The sequence below is a fragment of the Cetorhinus maximus genome, chromosome 2, assembly GCF_964194155.1.
Source record: "Cetorhinus maximus chromosome 2, sCetMax3.hap1.1, whole genome shotgun sequence".
Taxonomy (NCBI): domain Eukaryota; kingdom Metazoa; phylum Chordata; class Chondrichthyes; order Lamniformes; family Cetorhinidae; genus Cetorhinus; species Cetorhinus maximus.
In genome coordinates, this window is record NC_135880.1 from 175,815,763 (window position 1) to 175,839,297 (window position 23,535).

Here is a 23,535-nt window from a genome sequence, read left to right on the forward strand (position 1 = left end):
TCTATCTACTGTGTCTACAACAGCTACGGGAATTAAATCACTAACCTACCATATTCTTTTCACTAATGACCAATTGTGTAGGGAATAACTGTTCCGCAGAATCGGTCACCAGGGGCATAGATTTTAAGTTTATTGGCAAAGAAACCAAGGGGAAGTGGATATCTAGTTGAATAGCGGGAAAAAAATTGCAGGATTAAGTGGAAAGAACCAAGAAGTGGCACGACTTGGATAACTCCCAAAGAGAAGACACAGGCTTGATGGACCAAATGGCTGCCTTCTGTGCTGTATGATTCAATGAATCTGCCCAGACATCTGCTAACTTCAAAATGTGCTAGATCATTCTAAAATATCTTGTGTATCAAACAGGTCATCTTGGTGGGTCATGAAAGGGCAGTGGCAGCCTAATCACCCGTATTGCTTGCTCATGAACCTCCCAACTGCAGTATTTTCTAAACAGGACAATATAGCGGTATAGCCAGAAGCCGTGCCTGCAACATTGATTTGGAGCTGACACAGATGATGTTGCTTTGGCTGGATCAGGAGGCTTGAAAATGTAATTTCAATGAACTAACTGAAAGGAAAGTTCACCAAACTTGATTAAAAATAAGCTCTTTAAAATGCTTTTCCTGTTGTACTGTCACAGGATCATGAGGGCTAATTTTAAAAAAAAACCTAATGTTGCTCTGAAAAGTAGATTTAAATTGACTTGAAACTTTCTGCATGGGTTTATTTGGTAGGATATATCTCCCTTTTACCTAACGAAACATTGGAGTTCAATTAAGTTTTACAATCAACAACTGTTGACATTACATACTACGACCTGGCTATTGCTAACTGCCACTATGGGTCAGATTTGTAAAGATATTCTAATGGTAGGACAGATAGTATTTAGATTAGTTGGTATGTTTATGTTTATTTTTATCTGGATCAGCTCCCATTGGGCACATTCCAGGTATCCACCAATTGTCTGCAGTTTTCACCCAATAATTGCCTGTGACCTTGCTTTTAATCGAGCATAGTTGAGCAAGAATATCAGTTTTGTTTAGTTTAATCATGCACTGTTTTCTGACCAGTTTGTAGAGATCCTCTTAAATATGTGCAGACTGAAACTTGTTTTCAATTGAAAAATTTGGTTGTATTCCATAAGGGGTTTATGTAGGGTGGCAGTTTAATTTCCAAATTGTTGCAAGATTCTTTGGGCAGAATGTTTTGAGATGATGATGGACGATTACCCTGAGGATAACCTTGCTGGACCAGTTTAAAAACTCAGATCATACATGGGTGGTCAGTAGTTTACTGCAGGATGGAACTCTAATTTAGAGAATCTCGCTCCTTTTAGTTAGTTAAGTGGCTTAACACTGCATTATCATCCATTTCACAAATGTCAATGGATGACATGCAGCCTGTGTGCAAAGCATCAATTCAAAGTGCTTGATTAGTCTGAGGTCAGCTCATGACTTGGTTGTATTCACATATAAAATTAGCAAACCTGATCTTTTTCTTATTTTTCCATTGTGGAATGAGATCTATATATACTTTTGGTGTTCTTGAACTGTCCACGTTCATTTTTATAAATGAAATTAGGTATTTCATTATTACATTTGTTACTTAGTTATGGCCAAATAATTGGAGATACCCGCATGTCATTGAGTTATTGGTAAATTTGTGCACCAGTGGACACTAGTTCTCTATTGCTTCCTCTAACTTTTATCAAAGCTTTCAGAAACTTCTGCAAAGCATTGAGACGTAACCAAAGAATATCTTGCATCTGTGAACAAATCTCGGTAAAAGGAAAAGGCAGTACTGACTTAAGGAAGTTAGAAAGTAAATGCACTTGCAAAGTAACTGCCCCCTCAGTAGCAATCCTAATTGCATAATGCAACTCAAAACAGCAATCCATGCAGAATCAATTGTTTCTATCCCCATCCTGTGAAAGTTTACCTGCCGACAAACCTGCAGCCATGTCCTCCCCTGACCCTTTACTTGGTGCCGTGCACATGAACTGAGTTTGCTGAGCGAAGAGAGGAAATCTTCTTGAGACACTTGCCTGCCAGGTCTGATGGTGCCGCTTTCTCAAAATTGCATACAAGTTTGCATCTGTGGACAGAAGGACCAGGCCTGCCTAAGGCCACTATCTGTTTGATCAGTAGCATTACCATCACAGAATCCCCCACTATCAACACCCTGGGGGTTACCATTGACCAGAAACTGAACTGGATTAGCCACATAAATACTGTGGCTACAAGAGCAGGTCAGAGGCTAGGAATTGTGCAGCGAGTAACTCACCTCCTAACGCCCCAAAGCCTGTCCACCATCTACAAGGCAAGGCAGGAGTGTGATGGAATGCTCCCCACTTGCCTGAATGAGTACAGCTCCCACAACACTGAAGAAGCTGGACACCATCCAGGACAAAGCAGCCCGCTTGATTGGCACCACATCCACAAACATTCACTCCCTCCACCACTGACACACAGCAGCAGTGTGAACCATCTAGAAGATGCACTACAGGAATTCATCAAAGCTCCTTAGACAGCATCTTCCAAACCCACGACCACTACCAGCTAGAAGGACAAGGTCAGCAGATAGATGGGAACACCACCACTTGGAGGTTCCCCTCCAAGTAGCTCCCTGTCCTGACTTGGAAATATATTGCCGTTTCTTCACTTGTCGCTGGGTCAAAATCCTGGAACACCCGTCCTAACAGCAGTTCAAGAAGGCAGCTCACCACCACCTTCTCAAGGGCAGCTAGGGATGGGCAGTAAATGTTGGCCCAGCCAGCGAAGCCCACATCCCGTGAATGAATAAAAAAAAATTGGAGTGAATGTAGGGAATGAAAGTTTTTTTCTGATTGTATCTAGTGTTATAATAACTGTTCCAATGCAATTTCACCATAGGGCAGATGCAATGTAAATTTGAACCTAATTGTGTGTAAAACTCCTTTATTACTCAAGTGCATTTTCCACATCATCCCTCATGTGGTCCTCAATATATTAAATGAGTCGATAAATTGTTACTTTTACAGTTGCTAGGTGTAGTGAGCGACACATCTTTGCATATGCTGTAAGATAGCCAAGCACAACTAATGATTGCACTGGAGGGAAATGCAACTCCAAGTATTTTTTGAACATGAGTGAGGCATTAATTCTAACAAAAGACAACATTATTGTTGGAATAGTAAGAAATGTGGTGAAGTAACTGTAATTTTATATTAAATTAACATAATTGTGTTTCTTTCCCTAGGCGCACCTGGTATCATCTCCAATCCCTATGGGGGTGGTGGATTTGGCCCTGCTCTTGGCTTTCCACAAACTGCAGGTTAGCATGCTCGGGACTGGAATAATAGATTTGTTTTAATACTTTAGCAGATTGTCACAGGAGGACTAACTTATAATTCCTTTTTAAATAAAGGAATTCTCCCAATAGCTCATTTGATTAGCATGTAAATACTGTACAAGCCAAAGAATCCCAAATCATCCTTCAATGTGTGCTAAGTTAGCTGATGTTGGTGGTGGTGATGGAGGGATAGTAACTCATAGGACTTTGTCCTCTACTTAACCATGGTTGTTATCACCTTAATCTTATGATTATCCATTGATCTCCTACTGGAAAGTGTATGCTGTGGGTTGGATTGGTGTTACCTGTGTTGCACCCCTCACTTACCCACTGCAAAATGACCTTCAGTGCTCATTTCCCAGTCCTGTGTGCAAGGTGCTGAAGGGTGCCCATTTCAGTGAGTCTGGAGAGAAAGAGAGGAAGGAAGCATGGGAGAATTGGCGTCGGGGAGGAAGCTTAGAAGTGTGTTTTAAATATAGTGACCACGTACTTTGCACTGAGATTTAATGTATAATTTATTGACACACAGTGATGGGACCTGAAACCTTAGTGAATTGTTAACTTTTATAGTAGTATACACATATTCTAATCATCTCAGACTCCCATCTTCAATAAATTTCTGAAGCGTATGGTTCATTATATGAAGGAAGCACATCTGCCCTGGCTAATGTCAAAGTCTTTACTGTCTCCAGGTCTGTCTGTTCAAGGAATCCCAGGAGGGCTTGGGCATCTTGGCCTTCCACATGGTGCAGTCGGTGGTCGTCTAGCAATGCACGGCATTGGCCCAGCAGCAAACTCTGTCCTGCTAGTCAGCAACCTAAACCCTGAGGTTGGTGATATCATTAAGAAGCTCAATATTAGTAAATCCTGCCTACTTATTTTCAAGTTTCATAGAATACATTGCTGTATATGTTTCTGGGGGAATTTGAGCTTTCAGTATTGTTTTTTAAAAATTATTTTTGGAAGACAGAAATTTAGTTTCAGATTGTACTACTAGTAATTTGTAACATCCACGTATGCAGAAACCATCCTTCCACTGCCTTTGATTAATTATGAATCAAATCAATGCAACACTAGTATCCATTACAAGGAGCTGAGGTTTGATAGGTTCTTAAACTGACGGAGAGCCTTGACAGTTTGTGCTAGCACATATATATATATATATATATATTCATTCAGTACACGTTAATGTGCCTCTCTGGATTGCTGATGTATCGTCTCATTTTGACTCAGCTTTCAGCTCATATGCGTTACCATTAACCATTATAATGCCTAATGTTGATGTTCTGAATGTGGCTCCAGTGAAGGCCAAGTTATACTTGTCGAGTGCCCTCCTCCGTCTAACCTGTGGCTTGACACTTTGCAAATGCATATTGTGCATGCTGTCCCAATGCATTGCATACTTGCACTCATTTATACCAGTAATACTCTGCAGCTCTAATTGTCTAGTGTATGGGTTTAATTACTAAACACACGCTGGTCGTAGGTGCTTAATAGCACATCATCTATCAACCTAAGGAATTGTGATGGTGGTCAGGTATAATGGTGGCATTGATCTCAGTTAAATTTGGAACATTATACAACTTGTGTCATAAAGGAGCTTACATGATGCAAATCACAAAAAATTAATATGCAAGTACAGAAAGTAATTAGGAAGGCAAATGGAATGTTGGCCTTTCTTGCAATGGGGATAGAGTATAAAAGAAGTCTTGCTGCAACTGTACAGGTCATTAGTGAGACCGCATCTAAAGTACTGAGGGATTATTTGCTTTGGAGACAGTTCAGAGAAGGTTCACTAGGTTGATTCCTTTTATTCGTTCATGGGATGTGGGCATTGCTGGCTTGGCCAGCATTTATTGCCCATCCCTAATTGCCCTTGTTCAAGGGGAAATTTAAGAGTCAACCATATTGCTGTGGGTCTGGAGTCACAAGTAGGTAAAATTTCCTTCCCTAAAGGACATTAGTGAACCAGATGAGTTTTTACGACCATCGGCAATGGTTTTTTAATTTCCAGATTTTTTTAAAATTTAAAATTCCTTCATCTGCTATGGTGGGATTCAAACCTGGGTCCCCAGAGCATTACCCTGGGTCTCTAGAATACTAGTCAGTGACTATGCCACCATCTTCCCTCCTGAGATGCAGGAGTTACCTTATGAGAAAAGGTTAAGCAGGTTGGAACTATACCCATTGGGTTTTAGAAGAATGAAAGGTAATCTTATTGAATGTATAAGATTCTGAGGGGGCTTGACAAAAAATAAAGGGCCTTCCATTTAAGATGGAGATAAAGAGCTACTCCTCTGAAGGTTATTAGTCTTTGGAGCTCTCTGCCCCAACAAGCAGTGAAGGCTGGGTTACTGAATATATTCAAGGCTGAGTTGAGACAAATTTTTGACCTACAAGGGAGGTAATAAGGGACAGGCAGGAAAGTGGAGTTGAGGCCACAATCAGATCAGCCATGATCTTACTGTATGGCAGAGCAGGCTCAAGGGGCCGAATGGCTGCCTCCTGCTCCTATTTCTTATGGTCTTATAATCTAAATCGAATTTCAGACCAACACCTTAAAGCACCACAATCAGAGTGACAAGGGGGTGGCGACTATGTAACGAATGTTTTAGCATGTGAATGTGGTGCCATTAATGCCAGTCAAATAGAAGTATTTATTGCCTTCTAAAAATGGGCCCTTCTGGTGTTACTGCTCTTTGGGGAATTTCCAAATTGACTATAGAGTACCCAATAGCAAAATGCTTACATTAGTGGATATCTAATGCAAATTAAATCATGTTTTTTTCCCCCCACTTATTTACTAGTTCTAAAGTTTTTTTAACAAGTAAAAGGAAACCTGGGTGAAGAGCTTACTAGAAGTGTGAAGTTTAAGTCACTGTAATAAATAACTATCTCCCCCCCGCCTCCCACCCCACCCACCCACCCAACACCCCTGCTCTGCTAACTATGTAGATTACAATGAAAATTCCAGGTTACTCCTTAAATAACTGTAGCTGTCATTCATTGCTCCTTGTTGGTAAATGGTCATTATCCTTGTGTATTTTCATATTCTGTGATATTTCCTGTTTTTGGCATTTTTTGATGTATGTTACACCCATGCTACACAATTTTTATTTCTAGAGTGTATTTGCTTCCTATTACTGTCAAGTCTGATTGTAATTAGCAGTTGTTATTACAAACTTCCCCGTTATTGTAGCTATCTCTCCTGGTCTTGCCAGAACATACATTTAGTTTAGAAAAAGTGTTCTCAATAAGGAAAGGCCCTATGCTTAAAGCAACAACAATATTTAGCTGGCCCATGTGAGTTTATAAAAACAAAGATTTTCTATGCTATCGTGTTAACGTTGTTCTAATTTTCAACTTAGTATGGCTTCATTTATCAGTGAAGCAATTGCATATTTATATAATTTGTTATAGTCCATGCATTAGCTTTTCCTACAACACTCATACTCAAATTGAATGCTATTAGCATATATTATGTAACTGTTCAGTTTAAAGGAGATTGATTTAATGTAACATGCCCATAAACACATTCTGCCACATTAGTTATTTCAACCAAATGTTTCTCACAAAACTTACTAATTCAGAGAAGCTGTTGTGATCAACAAATAATTTTGATTAAATGTCTGGTTTTCACTATGCTCAAAGCAAGAATGAGTTTTAGTACTCCTGAGGAAAGCAACTGCAATTAAAATGGCCTCTCTTCATGCTAGAATAGCATTATTAGGCTTTTGAGACATGAAACATTTCTGCCAAACATGCTTTGTGTGGCAGGTGGTGAAAGAAGTTGTGGGCTTCTCTCATTTTCTATTTATGTAGACTTGTCTTCATACACAGGTATAATCCTTGTGCCAAATAAAGGCTCACTGTCATTATTCTGAATATGCTACCATCTGTTTTTGTCGGCAATTTTTCCGAATGGAACAAAAATAAAATTATTAAATGCAAGAGGTATATAATCCACGTGCGTCTGTCCTTAGATTTTTGCTAGGTGGTAAATTTTGTGTGTCTCGAGCGAAAACAAAGAGCAGCTATGGGGCTAAGTCATTTTTGTACCGCATCAGTGGTTTGACTAAGGAAAATTGTTGATTGCATCCATTGAGTTGCCAGTGGGCTGTGGAGGGATAAAGATAAGGGATAGGGTAAGATACCTTTTTTTGGAAAAAAGATCATTTTGAACACACATTTTACTGACTTTATAATATTTCTTTCTTTTCCCCTCACTGTCCTGCTTCATTAATTCCATCATTTTCCCAAACTTTCCATATCAACAAACGTCCCCAAAACGACAAACCTACTGCATTTGAACCTTCTATACTTTTTTTTGTGATCAAATCGAATGCTCGATGGATCAAACTGGCCTTCAACTGTAATGCTGAAACACTCTTCGATATGGGCGATTTGATGATGTTTGTCTCCGGTCCATCTTGTGCTGACTTATTTTGTTTCCCCCTACTACAGAAGGTTTCACCTCACTGGCTGTTCATCCTCTTTGGTATGTTGTCATTTCCACTGCTATTTTACAATGAATTTTTTTTGTTTGCATTTAAGTTTGTGCTTCATTCAACAGGATCTCACATCTATGCTATCAATTGATTTTATGTTAAATATTAAAATGCATGAAATTTTATTTCTGCAGTGTAGCATTTGTTAATGTGTGCACATGTCTTTTTTTCAAGTGTTTAAGTGATTGAAAATTATTTTCTTTCCCTTCCTGCTCTGATCCTGTCCTGTCTATACTCTGCTTTGTTTTATGATATCACTTATCCTGTCTCATACTTCTGGTGAAATTGAAACTTTTTATTTTTGTTTGCTCATTCTGAAGGAGTTTATGGTGATGTACATCGTGTGAAGATCTTGTTCAATAAAAAAGAAAATGCCTTAATACAGATGGCAGATGCAAACCAAGCTCAATTGGGTAAGGTTCATGAACTAATTTATTAACGTCCTTTGAGTTGCTTGCCCGTTTTCCTTCCCTTCTCCTGAATTAGGGTATGCCCATTCCTGCCAAAACAAAATCTGGACACCCTCAAGTGCCTGCTGTTGGGTGAACCCCACACAAGAGAACATCAAGAACTAGAGGGCACAGATTCAAATAATTAGCAAAGGAGTAAATGTGATGTGAGGAAAAAAATTTTCACCCAGAGGGTGGTTGGAGTCTGGAACAAACTTTCTGAAAGGATGGTGGAGGCAGGTTCGATTGAGGTATTCAGAAAGGAATTAGATTGCTACCTGAAAAGAGAGAATGTGCAAGGCTACGGGGAAGGGCAGGGGAGTGAGACTAGGTGGAATGCTGTTTCAGAGAATCAGTGCAGACTCGACGGGCCAATGTAAAGATACTGTGATACTGTGAATCTTGCCATTGTTGGGAGGCTGTTTGGCTTGCACAACACAGCTGAAGTTACTCATGTCTTCAGCTAGCCTACATATGTGTCCAATAGAGTCAGTAGATAACATTTGAGAAATTAGCCTTTACAAATGTTCTTTTCTCCATCTGGGAGCTGCAAGGGCAGTTGTAATGCCTTAATTGCTACCCTGGCTAAGAGCAACCAGTTCAGCTCAGATCAAATCAGTCATGTTTTTACTCTGTGTCGGTCACACACTGGGTGTAAGTTATTCCTTGCGTTTTGTGTAGTTAATTTAGGAGCAATGAATTGAACCTGATACTTGAGGTTAGAATGACTGACTTTACTAATTGAGGCAAAAGGTGTGATATAAATGCAAGCTCCATTCTTAGTTTCCACTACAGGTTGTAACTAGCAAACCAAAATATAGATTAATATATTAATGAGTTCACTTTATATGCAGATTTTTGGTACATGTTTTCAAAACCCATTGTATTAAGGGGGAATGAGTTTTCAAGTTGATTGAAACATTTGATGCATGGGAGCAGATCATTTGCAGATATTCTTGGCTTGAGAACGGAAACAACGATCTAGTCTTTTTCAGAATACTTGAATTTTCTGCATATTGACTTAAAAATACAAACATTCTTTTCCCCTCAGCCATGAGCCACCTTAATGGGCAGAAGGTATATGGCCGGGTATTGCGCGTGACTTTGTCAAAACATCAAATGGTTCAGCTTCCTCGAGAAGGACAGGAGGACCAGGGTCTAACCAAGGACTACAGCAGCTCACCACTTCATCGCTTCAAGAAACCAGGGTCCAAGAACTTCCAGAATATTTTCCCTCCGTCATCCACCCTGCATCTCTCCAACATTCCGTGAGTAGCTTCAGGAAAATAATTTTTATCAAGGACTGGAAGGCAGCAGAACCTTTTTTAAAATCTAAAGCAGGCTGAACACAGGAACAGAATCAATTGATGGAGAAATAATTCTGCTAATAACAATACATTGTGTGGTTGTTGATTTAAGAAATTTTTATGCCACCTTTTGAAAAGTTGTTTTTCTTATACAGGTGAAAAAAATGTCATGACCTTTTTGTATTGTCATCTAGTGTGTCACAACAGCCTGACTTTGGGTGCAATATAATCCAGTTGGATTGCCCTGCTGAGTTGGTGCCAGTGGAAAGTAGGCCTGATTGCTTTCATGCTTGCAGACAATACTCTGATAACCTGATTTGAAAATGGCATTGAGTTAGCCTAACTTCACCCCCTCCTTGTTATGTGAGATTTATTCTTCATACCTTGCCACCTGTGGGCCTGTTCTGATTTATTCAGACATTTGTTGCCCGTCTCTAGTTGCCCTTGACAAAGCGGTGGTGAGCCTCCACATTGAGACACTGCAATTTGTATGGTGAGAGTACTCTCTCAGTGATATTAGGGAGGAATTTTCAGGATTTTGACCTAGTGACTAACGAAGTAATATAAATGTATTTCCAAGTCAGGATGTTGCTTGACTTGGAGGATAACTTGGAGATGGTGGTGTTCCCTAGCACTTGCTGCCCTTTGTAGAATGTAGAGATTAAGGGTTTTGAAGGCGTTGTTGAAGGAGGCTTGGTAAACTGTTACATTGCATTTTGTAGACGGTACACACTGCAGCCACTGTGCACCATTGGGGGACAGAGTTAATATTCAAGGTGGTGAATGGGGTACCATCAAAGAGGCTGCTTTTGTCCTAGATAATATCGAGTTGAATGTTATTGAGGCTCCACTCACCCAGGCAAGTTGCGAGTGTTCCATTTCACTCCTGACTTTTGTCTTTTAGATTGTGAAAAAGCTTTGAGGAGTTAGGAGTTGAGCTACGCGCCACAGAATCCCCAGCCTCTGACCTGCTCTTATAACCACAGTATTTATGTGACTGGGTCCAGTTAAATTTCTGATCAAAGGTGATTTCCCAGGGTGTTGTTGGTGTGGTGGTGCTCAGTGATAGTAATGTCACTGAATGTCAAGGGCAGGTGCCCAGAGGCTCTTGTAGGATGTAGTTGTTGCTAGCATTTGTATCGTGCAAATGTTACTTGCTACTTATCAGCCCAAGCGTGAATGTTACCTCGGTCTTGCTGCCTGCCGGCACAGACTACTTCTTTGACACAGGAATTGCAAATGGAACTGAACACTGCAATCATCAGTGGACAACCCCATTTCTGACACTTTGGAGCAGAGGTCATTGATGAAGCAGCTGACAAAGGTTGGACCGAAGACACTGCTCTGAGGAACTCTTGCAGGAATATCCTGTTCAGCATACATGGAACAGGATTCTTAGGTCGGCCGGTAGGCACGGGATTGGCCGGGAACGGACCACTGCCCGCAATAGGCCCCCGAGCACGATTTCACGCTGGCTGGTCAATTAATGGCCAGCCAGCTTGAAGCACGTGCTGAAATGCTCAGCGCTGCTGGCATGAGGGCAGGCTCTGATGTAAGCATGGTCGAGTGCTGAATGAAAGCTCCCTGAAGGCAGTGAGCTGCCTCGGGAAACTGAAGACTTGAAAACAATTAAAGAAAGTGTTTTGCTGATTTTAAAAAAAATGTCCAAGCATCACAATCAATCCCCTGAACATATACATGATAAAAACACTGTCCATAGAATTTCATTTTTTAAATTTAATAACGGAAACCTCATCCCGCCTTTGGATGTGGTTCCATGAAAAATGCAAAGTCCGCCTGGCCGATTTCGCCCATCCGCCAACTGCAAGGTTGGACGGACCGCAAAAAAATCAGAGACAATTGCAACTTTAATTACACTAATTGGCCTCTTAAGTGTTGGCGGGCATGCTTCCGACTTTTACACGCGCCTGCCAACCAAAATATCACGTGCGATTTCGCGTCTGATGGGGTCAGGCATGCACCCACACGCCAACCTAAAGATTCTGCCCATGGAGTTCTATATTGTAGGTTCACCAGGTTGGCACCTCATTTTTAAGTTGAGTGCTGCCCTGGATCATTGCCAGTTTTGGTCCACTGACTTGATGGTAATGTAGAGTGACGGGATATGCCAGACCATGAGATTACAGATCATCTTGAAGTACATTTCTGGTATTGCTGATGTCCAGGTTTAAACCCTAGATCTGTTCTGAACCTATCTCATGTAGCTCATTGATAATGCCACACAAGACAATGGAGGGTGTCCTCTGTGTGAAGGCAGGCCTTTGTTTCCACAGAGACTATGCAATGGTCACTACTTACAAATGCAGCTGCGGATAGATGTGTTTGCAACAGGTAGGTGGGATGTTGTTCCCTTGTGGTATATCTTCTCATCACCTGGCAGATATGTCATTCAGGATTCAGTGAGCAGTGGTGCTTCTGAGCCTCTGTTGCTGATGGACATTGATGTCCCACAACCAGAATGCATTGTGTCTTTGCTACCCTCGATGCTTCTTCCAAGTGGTGTTCAATGTGGAGGAGCACTGATTTATCAGCTAAAGGAGGGTGGTAGGGGGTAAGCAGGAGGAAATTTCCCGGCCCATGTTTGATCTGATGCCATGAGACTTCATGAAGTCTGCAGCCAATAATGAGGACTTCCAGTACCTTTGCCTCCTGACTGTATGCCACTGCACCCAAGGGTGGTAATGGAGGAGTCTGGGGTGTTGACTGAAAGGTATGATTCTGAGTGTGACTGTCAGGCTGTTGCTTGATTAGCCTGTGAAACAACTCTCCCAGTTTTCTCACAGGTTCCTAGAAGTGAATGAGGAGAACTGTGGCCCTTTTATCATGTCCGAGTACAGTACCTAGATCGGTGTCTGGTGGTCCATATGGTTTTATTCTTATACTTGGTCACAGTGGTTTTGTATATGGCCTAGCTAGACCACTTCAGAGAACCGTTTGTACAGAGTCAACCAGGTCATCGTAGGTCTGGAATCACATAGGCCAGACCTAGTAAGGACGATGGATCTCCTTCCCTAAAGGACATTAATGAACCATATAGGTTTTTACAGTAATCCAGTAGTTACCTAGTCACAATTATTGACTGGCATTTAATTCTCAATTAACTGAATTTAAATTCCCCAGTTGCTGTGGTGGGATTCAAACCCAGACTGATTAGTCTAGGCATCTGGACTACTGGCCCAATGAGGGTGGCTGTTGCTCGTCTAACATCATCCAGTATAACTGCCACACCTCCATTAAACAATGTTGTGTGAATTCCTCTCGGTGCATATTAGTGTTGTGTCTCGAAGTAGTTGAGGTATAAAGCATGACTTTTTTTTCCAGTCAGCATGTAAAATCTGAAGAATTTAGGTGGCTAATACAATAACACCTGTATATATAATGCTAGTAACCGTGAGCTCAGATTGTAATTCCTTCATTGAGTCAAAGACCTGGTAAAACGCTCTTTATATGTTCTTCACACTAATATCCATTTTGCATAATTTCTAATGAGTACTGTAGTTGAAGTCTGATCTGCTTATACATTTGTTAAAATTGGTTATGAATTGTCTGCTTTCTGTGCTGTTTGTAAAAAGCTGTTTTGGCCTATTTTTAGACCTTCGATCACAGAAGATGATCTGAGGAATCTGTTTGAAAGTACTGGATGTTCAGTGAAAGGCTTCAAGTTTTTCCTGTAAGTCTACTTTTTGTTGTGTTATATCTCTAGCTACTGTTTGACATTACATAACGATACTGAGTTAACCTTGAAGTCCCTTCAGTTGGTTGTTGCTGCTATCAGCCTTTTCATACTGAGGTGTAATCAAATATTAGTCCTATTTTTACTACATAATATTAGCAGATTACCTGTGATGCTGTTCACAAGTGTTTTATTTGCCATGTTTTGCTGCTGAACTTTACTGTGCTCTTCCATTATCTATCAGTGCATCATAATGTTAATATTTCTTGTAAATGTCCCAAATGTTGAATTGAAAAATGAAAACTGCTTGATAAAATGACATATCTCCTAACCATATAACACATTAGGGTAAAGGAAGAGACAGTTTGACAAGAATGCATGGTGTAATTAGATATATTTGCTTAATGTCATAAATCAGGAGGATGGTCAGCCCAAGACTTAAGTTTTTGTTAGGTAAGCTTATCAAGGGATTATACAGCAATGATGTGTAAAGAAATGCAAATTGGCCTCATTTAATAGAGCAGATTCAAGGGGCTGAATGGACTTCTGTGCTTAAGTTGAAGTATGGAATATTATAATAGATTTTCGTGGAGCATTGATTTTGTTAAGTTCACAGTTGAACCTTGTAACTTGCTGAAATTTAAAAGCAAGGTACACAGGTGGCATACGATTTTCAAGCACTTTAAGCTGCTGCAACTGAGCTCTTAAGAGTGTAACAGTCTTGTTCTTTTGTCCCCACCCCCAAAAAAATGATTAAAAAATGCAGGTAGACTGGGAAAATAAGGTTGGTAGTGGATCCCAAGAAAAGGAATTTGTAGGATGTCTACGAGATGGCTTTTTGGAGCAGCTTGTGGTGGAGCCCACTAGGGAACAGGCAATTCTAGATTTAGTGATGTGTAATGAGGCAGATTCGATAAGGGAGCTTAAGGTGAAGGAACCCTTAGGAGGAAGTGACCATAATATGATAGAATTTACTCTGCAATTTGAGAGGAAAAAGCTGGAATCAGATGTAATGGTATTACAGTTGAATAAAGGCAACTACAGAGGCATGAGGGAGGAGCTGGCCAGAATTGACTGGGAGATGAGCCTAGCAGGAAAGACAGTGGAACAGCAATGGCAGGAGCTTCTGGGAGTAATTTGGGAGAGACAGCAAAAATTCATCCCTAGGAAGAAGCATACTAAAGGAAGGACGAGGCAACCATGGCTGACGAGGGAAGTCAGGGACAGCATAAAAGCTAAAGAGAAAGCATACAATGCGGCGAAGAGCAGTGGGAAGCCAGGGGATTGGGAAGCCTACAAAGACCAACAGAGGATAACTAAAAAAGAAATAAGGAGGGTAAAGTAGCCAGTAATATAAAAGTTTGCAAGAGTTTTTTTTTAGATATATAAAGGGTAAGAGAGAGGCAAAAGTGGACATTGGGCCGCTGGAAAATTGATGCTGGAGAAGTAGTAGTGGGGAACAAAGAAATGGCGGAGGAACTGAATAGGTACTTTGCGTCAGTCTTCACGGTGGAAGACATGAGTAACATCCCCAAAGTTCAAGAGAGTTGGGGGGCAGAGGTGAGTATGGTGGCCATTACCAAGGAGAAGGTGCTAGGAAAACTGAAAAGCCTGAAGGTGGATAAATCACCTGGACCAGATGGATTAACCCCAGAGTTCTGAAGGAGATAGCTGAAGAGATAGTGGAGGCATTAGTGGTGATCTTTCAGGAATCACTGGAGTCAGGGAGGGTCCCAGAGGACTGGAAAATCGCTAATGTAACCCCCCTGTTTAAGAAGGGAGTGAGACAAAAGACGGGAAATTACAGGCCGATTAGCCTGACCTCGGTCGTTGGTAAGATTTTAGAGTCCATTATTAAGGATGAGATTTCAGAATACTTGGAAGTGCATGATAAAATAGGGCAAAGTCAGCATGGTTTCATCAAGGGGAGGTCATGCCTGACAAATCTGTTTAAATTCTTTGAGGAGGTAACGAGTAGGTTAGACAAAGGAAAGCCAATGGATGTTATCTATTTGGACTTCCAGAAGGCCTTTGACAAGGTGCTGCACAGGAGGCTGCTCAGTAAGTGGTGTTAGAGGCAAGGTACTAGCATGGATAGAAGATTGGCTGTCTGGCAGGAGGCAGAGAGTGGGGATAAGGGGGTCTTTCTCAGGATAGCGGCCGGTCACTAGTGGAGTTCCGCAGGGGTCAGTGTTGGCACCACAACTTTTCACTTTATACATTAATGATCTAGATGAAGGAACTGAGGGCATGCTGACTAAGTCTGCAGATGATACAAAGATAGGTGGAGGGACAGGTAGTATTGAGGAGGTGGGGAGGCTGCAGAAGGATTTGGACAGGTTAGCAGAACGGGCAAAGAAGTGGCAGATGGAATACAACGTGGGCAAGTGTGAGGTCATGCACTTTGGTAGGAAGAATAGAGGCGTAGACTATTTTCTAAATGGGGAGAGAATTCAGAAATCTGGAGTGCAAAGGGACTTGGGAGTCCTAGTCCAGGATTCTCTTAAGGTTAACTTGCAGGTTGAGTCAGTAGTTAGGAAGGCAAATGCAACGTTGGCATTTATTTTGAGAGGACTAGAATATAAAAGCAGGGATGTGCTGCTAAGGCTTTATAAGGCTCTGGTCAAACCACATTTAGAATATTGTGAGCAATTTTGTGCCCTGTATCTCAGGAAGGATGTGCTGGCCCTGGAGAGGGTCCAGAGGGGGTTCATGAGAACGATCCCAGGAATGAAAGGCTTAACATATGAGGAATGTTTGAGGACTCTGGGTCTATACTCGATGGAATTTAGAAGGATGAGGGGGGATCTGATTGAAACTTACAGAATACTGAAAGGCCTGGATAGAGTGGACGTGGGGAAGATGTTTCCATTAGTAGGAGAGACTAGGACCCGAGGGCACAGCCTCAGAGTAAAGGGAAGACCTTTTAGAACAGAGATGAGGAGAAACTTCTTTAGCCAGAGAGTGGTGAATCTATGGAATTCATTGCCACAGAAGGCTGTGGAGGCCAAGGTCATTGAGTGTATTTAAGACCGAGATAGATAGGTTCTTGATTGGTAAGGGGATCAAAGGTTACGGGGAGAAGGCGGGAGAATGGGGTTGAGAAACTTATCAACCATGATTGAATGGCGGAGCAGATTCAATGGACCGAATGGCCTAATTTCTGCTCTTATAGTCTAAAAATGTACATTGAATATTAATTTCTCTCCCCTCTAGATACGCTTGTTAAAAATAGTTAGTGTGCACTTGGATTACGAGCATGCAAATTAGGAGCTGGAGTAGGCCATTCGGCTTCTCGAGCCTGCTTTGCCTTTCAGTAAGATCATGGCCGACCTGATTGTGACCTTAACTTCACATTCCATCTACCCCTGATAACCTTTGACTTCCTTGTTAGTCAAGAATCTACCTACCTCTGCCTTGAAAATATTCATTGTAAACTGTGCCCCCTAGTTCTAGTCTCTCCCACACGGGAAACAACCTTTCAGCAGCTACTCTGCCAAATCCCCTAAGGATCTTATATGTTTCAAAAAGATCACCACCTCAGTCTTCTAAACTCCACTGGGTACATGTGCAGCTTGTACAACCTTTCCTCATAAGATACCACCCCACCCCCACCCCCCTTTACCCAGGTATCAGTTGAGTGAACCTTCCCTGAATTGCTTCTAATGCAATTTCTTAAATAAGGAGACCAAAATTGTACATAGTACTCTAGATGTGATCTCACCAATGCCCTGTACAACTGTAGTAAAACATCCCTACTTTTATATTCCATTTCCCTTGCAATAAATGACAACATTCCATTTGCCTTCATAATCACTTACGGTTCCTGTGTATTAATTTTTTTGTCGTATACTAAGATACCCAAATCCCTCCGCCCCACAAGAGTTCTGCAGTCACTCCATTGAAATAATATGCAGCTTTTCTATTCTTCCTGCCAAAGTGGACAAGTTCACATTTTCCCACATTATACCCCATCTGCCAATTTTTTGCCCATTCAGTCAACCAATCTATGTCCCTTTGCAGACTCCTTATGCCCTCTTCACAACTTTTTCCTACCTTTGTGTCATCAGCAAATTTAGCAACCATGCCCCATCATCCAAGTTATTGATAATAATTGTAAAAAATTGATGCCCCAGCACTTTGTCATTCTAATGTGCATTCATAGCCCTTTAGGCTATCCCCTTTTGGCTATTAGTAGGATGAGTTCAATTGTCTAACATGTGCCATGGATGCCCTTCTAAACAAACAGGAGAAAGGGACAATGTATCATCCTTCGTTCTCCCATACAATAAATTGCTTTTTTAAAGAAAAGCAACCTAGTTCCCCTATACCATAGGGAACTTGAAAGCTAAACTGACATTGTTCCTTTTATTTGAAGTGTTGTGATATTTTCAGTTCCACTGTTTAACTGACCATGCTCTCTGATCTAATTTCAACAAATCACGTGTCCCATACCAGAAAAAGTTTGAAGCTTAAGTTTGTCTGAATTGCAGTGATCCATTGGATATTTCCTTCTATCTGAGGATCATTATCTCTAGACAGACTAGACCTCCTTGAGTAGTGATTGCAACACAACTGTACTGCCAGTTCTCCTGTTGCAGTTCATTTAACAACCTTGATGACCAATGCAGAGGTAATCCATTTGATCTTCAACATTATCTCATGCTGAAAAGATCTTGGTGCTGCCTTCGCAGAAAGAGAAACCAAGGGTGCACACCGCAGCTGACCACCTTGTGTGGTGGAGCAGGGAAGGTTAATTGGAATGTCAAAAGTGAGAATTCTTAAAGCACCAAGCCCTGAGTGATTTCCCTCACTCCCTTTGTTTTTGTTAGGAATACACCCCATGTTCAGTTGTGTGAACTACAATTGGAAGATGATTTTTCAGACAATCCATAGAAACTGTATTGCATGAATAACTGTTGCCGTTCTAGTTTTATCCCTTCCTCATTGAAGGAAAAGGCCTACATTGTTGATGGGAGGGAGAGAGAATGAGGGCCATTGCATTTTTTTTTTTTTAAATTGCCTTTCAAGAAATAAACCATAAAGTGATTAGAAGTTGTGGAATAAAGCACTCTTTCTATTTGTGTAATGCTTTATACTAAAGTGAATCATCTATTTAATAATCATGTCCAAAATGTCGAGAGTAAAGAGGCTATGTTGAACTTGTATAAATTACTAGTTTGGCCTCAGCTGGATTATTGCATCCAATTCTGGGCACCGCACATTAGGAACGATGTGAAGGCATTAGAGAGGCTGCAGATAAGGTTCACAAGAATGGTTCCAGATATGAGGAATTCAGTTATGAAGATAAATTGTAGAAGTTAGGACTGTTTTCCTTCGGGGAAAAGAAGATTGAGAAGATTTGATAGAGGTATTCAAAATTAAGAGGGGTCTGAACAAAGTAGATAGAGAGAAACTATTCCCACTTATGAAAGGATCAAGGACGAGAGGACACAGATTTAAAGTAATTAGCAAAATAAGCAAAAGTGATATGAGGAAAGACTTTTTTTCACGCAGTGAGTGGTTAAGGTCTGAACTGCACTGCCTGAGAGTGTGATGGAGGCAGGTTCAATTGAAGCATTCAGAAGGGAAATAGACTGTTATCTGAAAAGGAAGAATGTGCAGGGTTACGGAGAGAAGGTGGGGGAATGGCACTAGTTGAGTTGCTTACTTGGAGAGCAGGTGCAGATCCAATGGGCCAAATAGCCGCCTCCTGCGCCATAACAGTTCTGTGATTCTATGAAAATGAGCTTGGAATCCACTTTCAAACTGTCTCATTCTCTAACCCACAGTGATTTGTGTGGTGCTTGTAGGTTTGATGTTTTCAGTGCTCTGAAATGTATAGCATTCCTTTATGAATAAATGTTGGAGTGTAAAATAGCACATTACTGGATAGCACTAGAAAGATTGGAGAAGCTGGAGCTGCTGTTCTTGGAGAAGGTTGAGAGAAGCTTTGGTGGTATTTAAAATCATGAGGGTGTCTGGAAAGAGTAGATAGGGAGAAACTGTTCCCATTGGTTGAAGGTGTGTGAACTAGGGGACACAGATTTAAGGTAATTGTCAAAAAGGAGCAAAAATGACATGAGGAAAACCTTTTTCATGGAGCGAGTAGTTAGGACCTGAAAAGCATTGCCTGATTGTGTGGTGGAGGCAGTCATTTGAGGCTTTCAAAAATGAATTGGATCATTATCTGATGAGGAAAAATTTGTAAGGATATGGAGAAAAAGAAAGGGAGTGGCACTGGGTGAATTGTTCCTTCAGAGGACCAACACAGACATGATGGGACGAACAGCCTCCTGTGCTGTAACCATTCAATGATTCCATGATGATGCACACTGCCCAGTGGATTGGCAGTTCACAGATTCATAGGGTACACATTTTGCAACAGTAGTTCCCTTTGTGGAGTGTTTCAATCTTTGCATGTTATGGGAAACTGTGTGGCTGGAATTTGTTCTGGGCATTTTTCACTCGTAGCAATTGGGCCCAAGAACAACATTGACAGGGGTTGTGGACAAGGCACGTGTCTGCAAATGTTGACCAGGGAATGGTCAGTAGCATGTGGTGTCTTGGCTATTTTAAATTATTATTCCAACAAATAATTTCCCTCATTGATGTTAAAAACAACCTATATAGCAGTTAAATTGTTTCAAAACCCATTTTGTTCTTTGCATTGCAGGAAGGACCGTAAGATGGCCCTTATCCAGTTAGACAGTCTTGAAGAAGCAATCCAGGCTCTCATTGACCTTCACAACCATGACCTTGGAGAAAACCACCATCTCAGAGTTTCCTTTTCTAAATCTACGATTTAATTCCTCTCCTGTTTTCCCTATAGACTGGGACCACACAATGTGGTAAATTAGCATTCAGACAGAGACTGAAATACCAATGACCAACTATGCCTGCAAGAGATGCTTAGAGTAATGATGTTTTAAGTGGAACACAACAGTAATGATGGGATCCTTCTTTTTTGTTTATCCATCGGTTTAAACTTCTCAATACCAATTTTCTTTATATCTAATTTTTGAAAGGTGCGGGTTTGTTGCAAGCAGTCCGCAGCCATAAATTGATGTTCATTCACCTATTAACAACTGGTTCAGTGAGAATTTCTTTTTAAAAAGAAGTTTACAATCTTGGGGGAGAGGGAAAAAAATCAGGTCTAGATCTAAAAGTTTGACACAATTTAAACAAATTATTTTGGTAATATTGGGGGAAAAGAAATAAACATCATGGGCTTTCATACCACTAAAATATAATCTGAAAGAAATTATCAGTTTCGTATTTACTGTGTACTTGTTTAATTATCATGTGCCTTATTATGTGCTTATAATCAAATAGATTAGAGGCTTTTCCTGAGGTTTCATCAGTACATGTATTGTGGGTTCTTTCAAAGGGAGTCTTTCTCCTTGTAGATTTAGGTGAATTTTCTTTTGTGTATTTTGCAGCGTTGCAACAGTTGCTAACTGATTTGATTTATATTACAAATTAGTACACAGATGGGAATGAAAATGCAAACTTCCTTCCTCTCCTCGGGCAAAATGCAAATCTGTATTCTCTCTCTATCATCCAAGAGCTGCAGAAATGCTGTATAAAAGCCTGTACTGCAGTTTTGATTGAATATTAAATATGATGACCAATTCAAAACTGCAATGCCTGAGGCTGATTTTCCTTTTGAATATCTGCAATGTTCTAAATGATTTAAATATCCAATCTGTGTGCTAAGAGTTTGTTATATGTTATCTTAAATATTTCATTTATTTGGATCTGTAGTGTGAACTTACCTGTTAATTTTACGAATGTTTAATTGTTATTATTGGCTGTTGTTTTGAGGGAATTAGGCTTTTGAATGTTTCTGTGCAGATACTTTTTAAAGTCTTCTTTGATGGGATTTTTCCTTTCTTTCGTTAGACTCCCTGGCTAAATATCTAGCATTTTGTGTTTGCCTTTCTTGCTTTATTGAATGCTCACTGGACTAACTGCCAGTCTAGAAAAAATGTCCTTAACTCTTCCATCCATTCTGAAAGATACTTCAGAGCTGCACAGACTTTGCGAAGCTGCAACTAAACCATGGTTAGAACTGTACTGATTTATTAAATACAAGACTCTTTAATACCATTCAGGTGGAATTCCAAGACACTTAACAGAAAAGAAAAAGATTAAATATTAGTGAATGATAAGGTAGAGAAAACATGAGCTTTTATTTCAGGGTTTCAGAGAAAAACCAAAACAGGACCAAAGTTTATGTGCCTTCAATAGTCTTAATCATTTTTTTCTCTTCCCTCCAATTTGATCTTTTCCTTTTACTATATTTAGGCCTAAAATAGAAAACTATTATGAATGTAGTTTCAAGTATAAAAGGAGGGAGATTGTGAGTAATAGAAGAATAACAATTTTTTGTTTTCGTTATGAGGTGCTTCGTTTGATTGCACCTAGCTTTAAGGAGAGAATACCTTAAGGTCACTAATTTACATTGAATTGGATCTGTCAACTCCTGCATGCCGAGCGTGGAACCAGAGATTCACTTCATAAAAGAAGCATCTTAAAACAGTTGTTAGGAATCGCACAGTATCCTTGCCATTTGTGATGCCCTGAGCCAGAACTCTCCCAAAGTTGCGATTGTTTTTTCATTCACCGTTCGACAAGTATAAAGCCTGAAACATTAGTGTGTAATACCTCTTGCTTTGTAACACCAAGCAGTGTGATGTAGCATTCTCAACAGTGGTCTAACAAGTTGTTTATACTGTCTGCGGAACAGGTTAAGGCAGAACTCTTCCATTCGCAGGCAAATAGTCAAACCAGCTTCTAGCTGCTAATACTTGTAACTGAAGAAGAAAAGTCAGCTGACTTGAATTGACTGACGCTGTGAGCAACCTAAATTTATTTGCTTTTTGAATTTAAAAACTGGACTGATGTTTGTGCAGCACCAACAATGGACTAGTATGTAATGGCATACTGTCTGAGGTGATGCCAGTTAGACACTTAACAGGCATTTGTCTTCAGTCAATAGGATGACGGTGACATTAGACATGCGGTATAACTAGGCTTGAGACATGCATTGCAGCTGGGATGCTCCTACCTGTGCAGTTCAGGCGAGGGTAGCAACATTTACGTGGAATCCCTAAACCTCTCTTTCAAGCTGCTTTTCTTAAATCTTCCCCTTCTAGCATTGAGGTGTTGGCAGGTGTATAGTGCTTTCCTCCCTGTTCATTCATGTACTTGGTCTGTTCTTAAAATTCCCTGCTTTTTTGAGTTTGTAAGAATGTTCAGCTGACAATGAAAATGCTGTAAATATTTGTAACAACTTTTTTTTAATCTGAGGTTTTTTGGGAACAAGAAGAAGTACAAACTGGTTTTTATATGAAAACATTGATTGTCTTGTATATTTTGATAAGCAACAGTACCAGGTTTCATTTGTAAAGCAGTTTGTGTCAATGTGGAAGAAACAAAATGGATTCCATTTCTGTTAAGATGATTTGTTTTTAATGCAGAGATGATGAAATATTAAAAAAATATTTTCTAATTGTCTATTGCATGTCTCTGTATACAGTGTTCCATTTCTTTCAATATGTGTGTACTTGCTTGTATGGCCTTGATAATCTTTCCTCTAATTGTAGCATGCTTTCAATAAATGCCATGACACCTCTTGATCTTCCTGCCTCTTTGTCTAGCACTTCTAACTTTCTCTTTATTTTTTTTCTTAATTCTAGATCAGAGATTTCCAAACTGTCAGCTGGGGTGGGGTAGGGAGAGACGGGAGATAATGCGCTCTGCTTATCTGTAGGGTTTGGGGTGAGTTGAGGTTACCTGTGTGGGCCATGAGGAGATGGGATGTTATTTACCTGGCTCCTGTCTGTCCCGTTCCCCTGCTCTCGGATTGTCGGCTGAATTGAATTTCTTTTGCAGCAGGCTTTGTCACCCTTCCATGTTCTTCCTGGTTTACATTGGAACATGGTCTTTCACAGCTCCCCAGGAGCGAGGGCTTCTGCTGTGTCAACAGTCCACAGCTGCAGTAATGGAGGGGCAAGCGTGATGAAGCCGTGCGGGGGGGTGCGGCATGCAACCGCACTTCCAAACTGTGCACGTGCTCCTTGCCACTTTGCTCTTATTGAATAATTGTATTATCTGATTAACAGCAGAACAGAGGTACACCCAATCCACCACCTTTCACTGTTCTCCACATCACAGTGAGAAAAATATAAATTTTGTACTTACAGTGCAAGAGAATTTAGAATGAGTTACATAAAATT

The 23,535-nt window shown here is 40.6% G+C and overlaps 1 protein-coding gene across 5 annotated transcripts in view; it reads left to right on the forward strand.

The window, feature by feature from the left end:
* The window catches only part of ptbp3 (polypyrimidine tract binding protein 3), a 121,699-nt gene extending 98,769 nt beyond the window's left edge, over positions 1–22,930 (forward strand). For all 5 annotated transcript variants that reach the window (XM_078529099.1, XM_078529106.1, XM_078529123.1 and 2 more), the window contains 7 exons: positions 3,241–3,315; positions 4,026–4,162; positions 7,798–7,831; positions 8,162–8,254; positions 9,342–9,558; positions 13,211–13,288; positions 19,968–22,930. In XM_078529099.1, coding sequence (XP_078385225.1) covers positions 3,241–3,315; positions 4,026–4,162; positions 7,798–7,831; positions 8,162–8,254; positions 9,342–9,558; positions 13,211–13,288; positions 19,968–20,100 — 767 coding nt within the window. In that variant the 3' untranslated portion in view covers positions 20,101–22,930. The remainder of the gene's footprint in view (positions 1–3,240; positions 3,316–4,025; positions 4,163–7,797; positions 7,832–8,161; positions 8,255–9,341; positions 9,559–13,210; positions 13,289–19,967) is intronic.
* Positions 22,931–23,535: the final 605 nt, after the last annotated feature.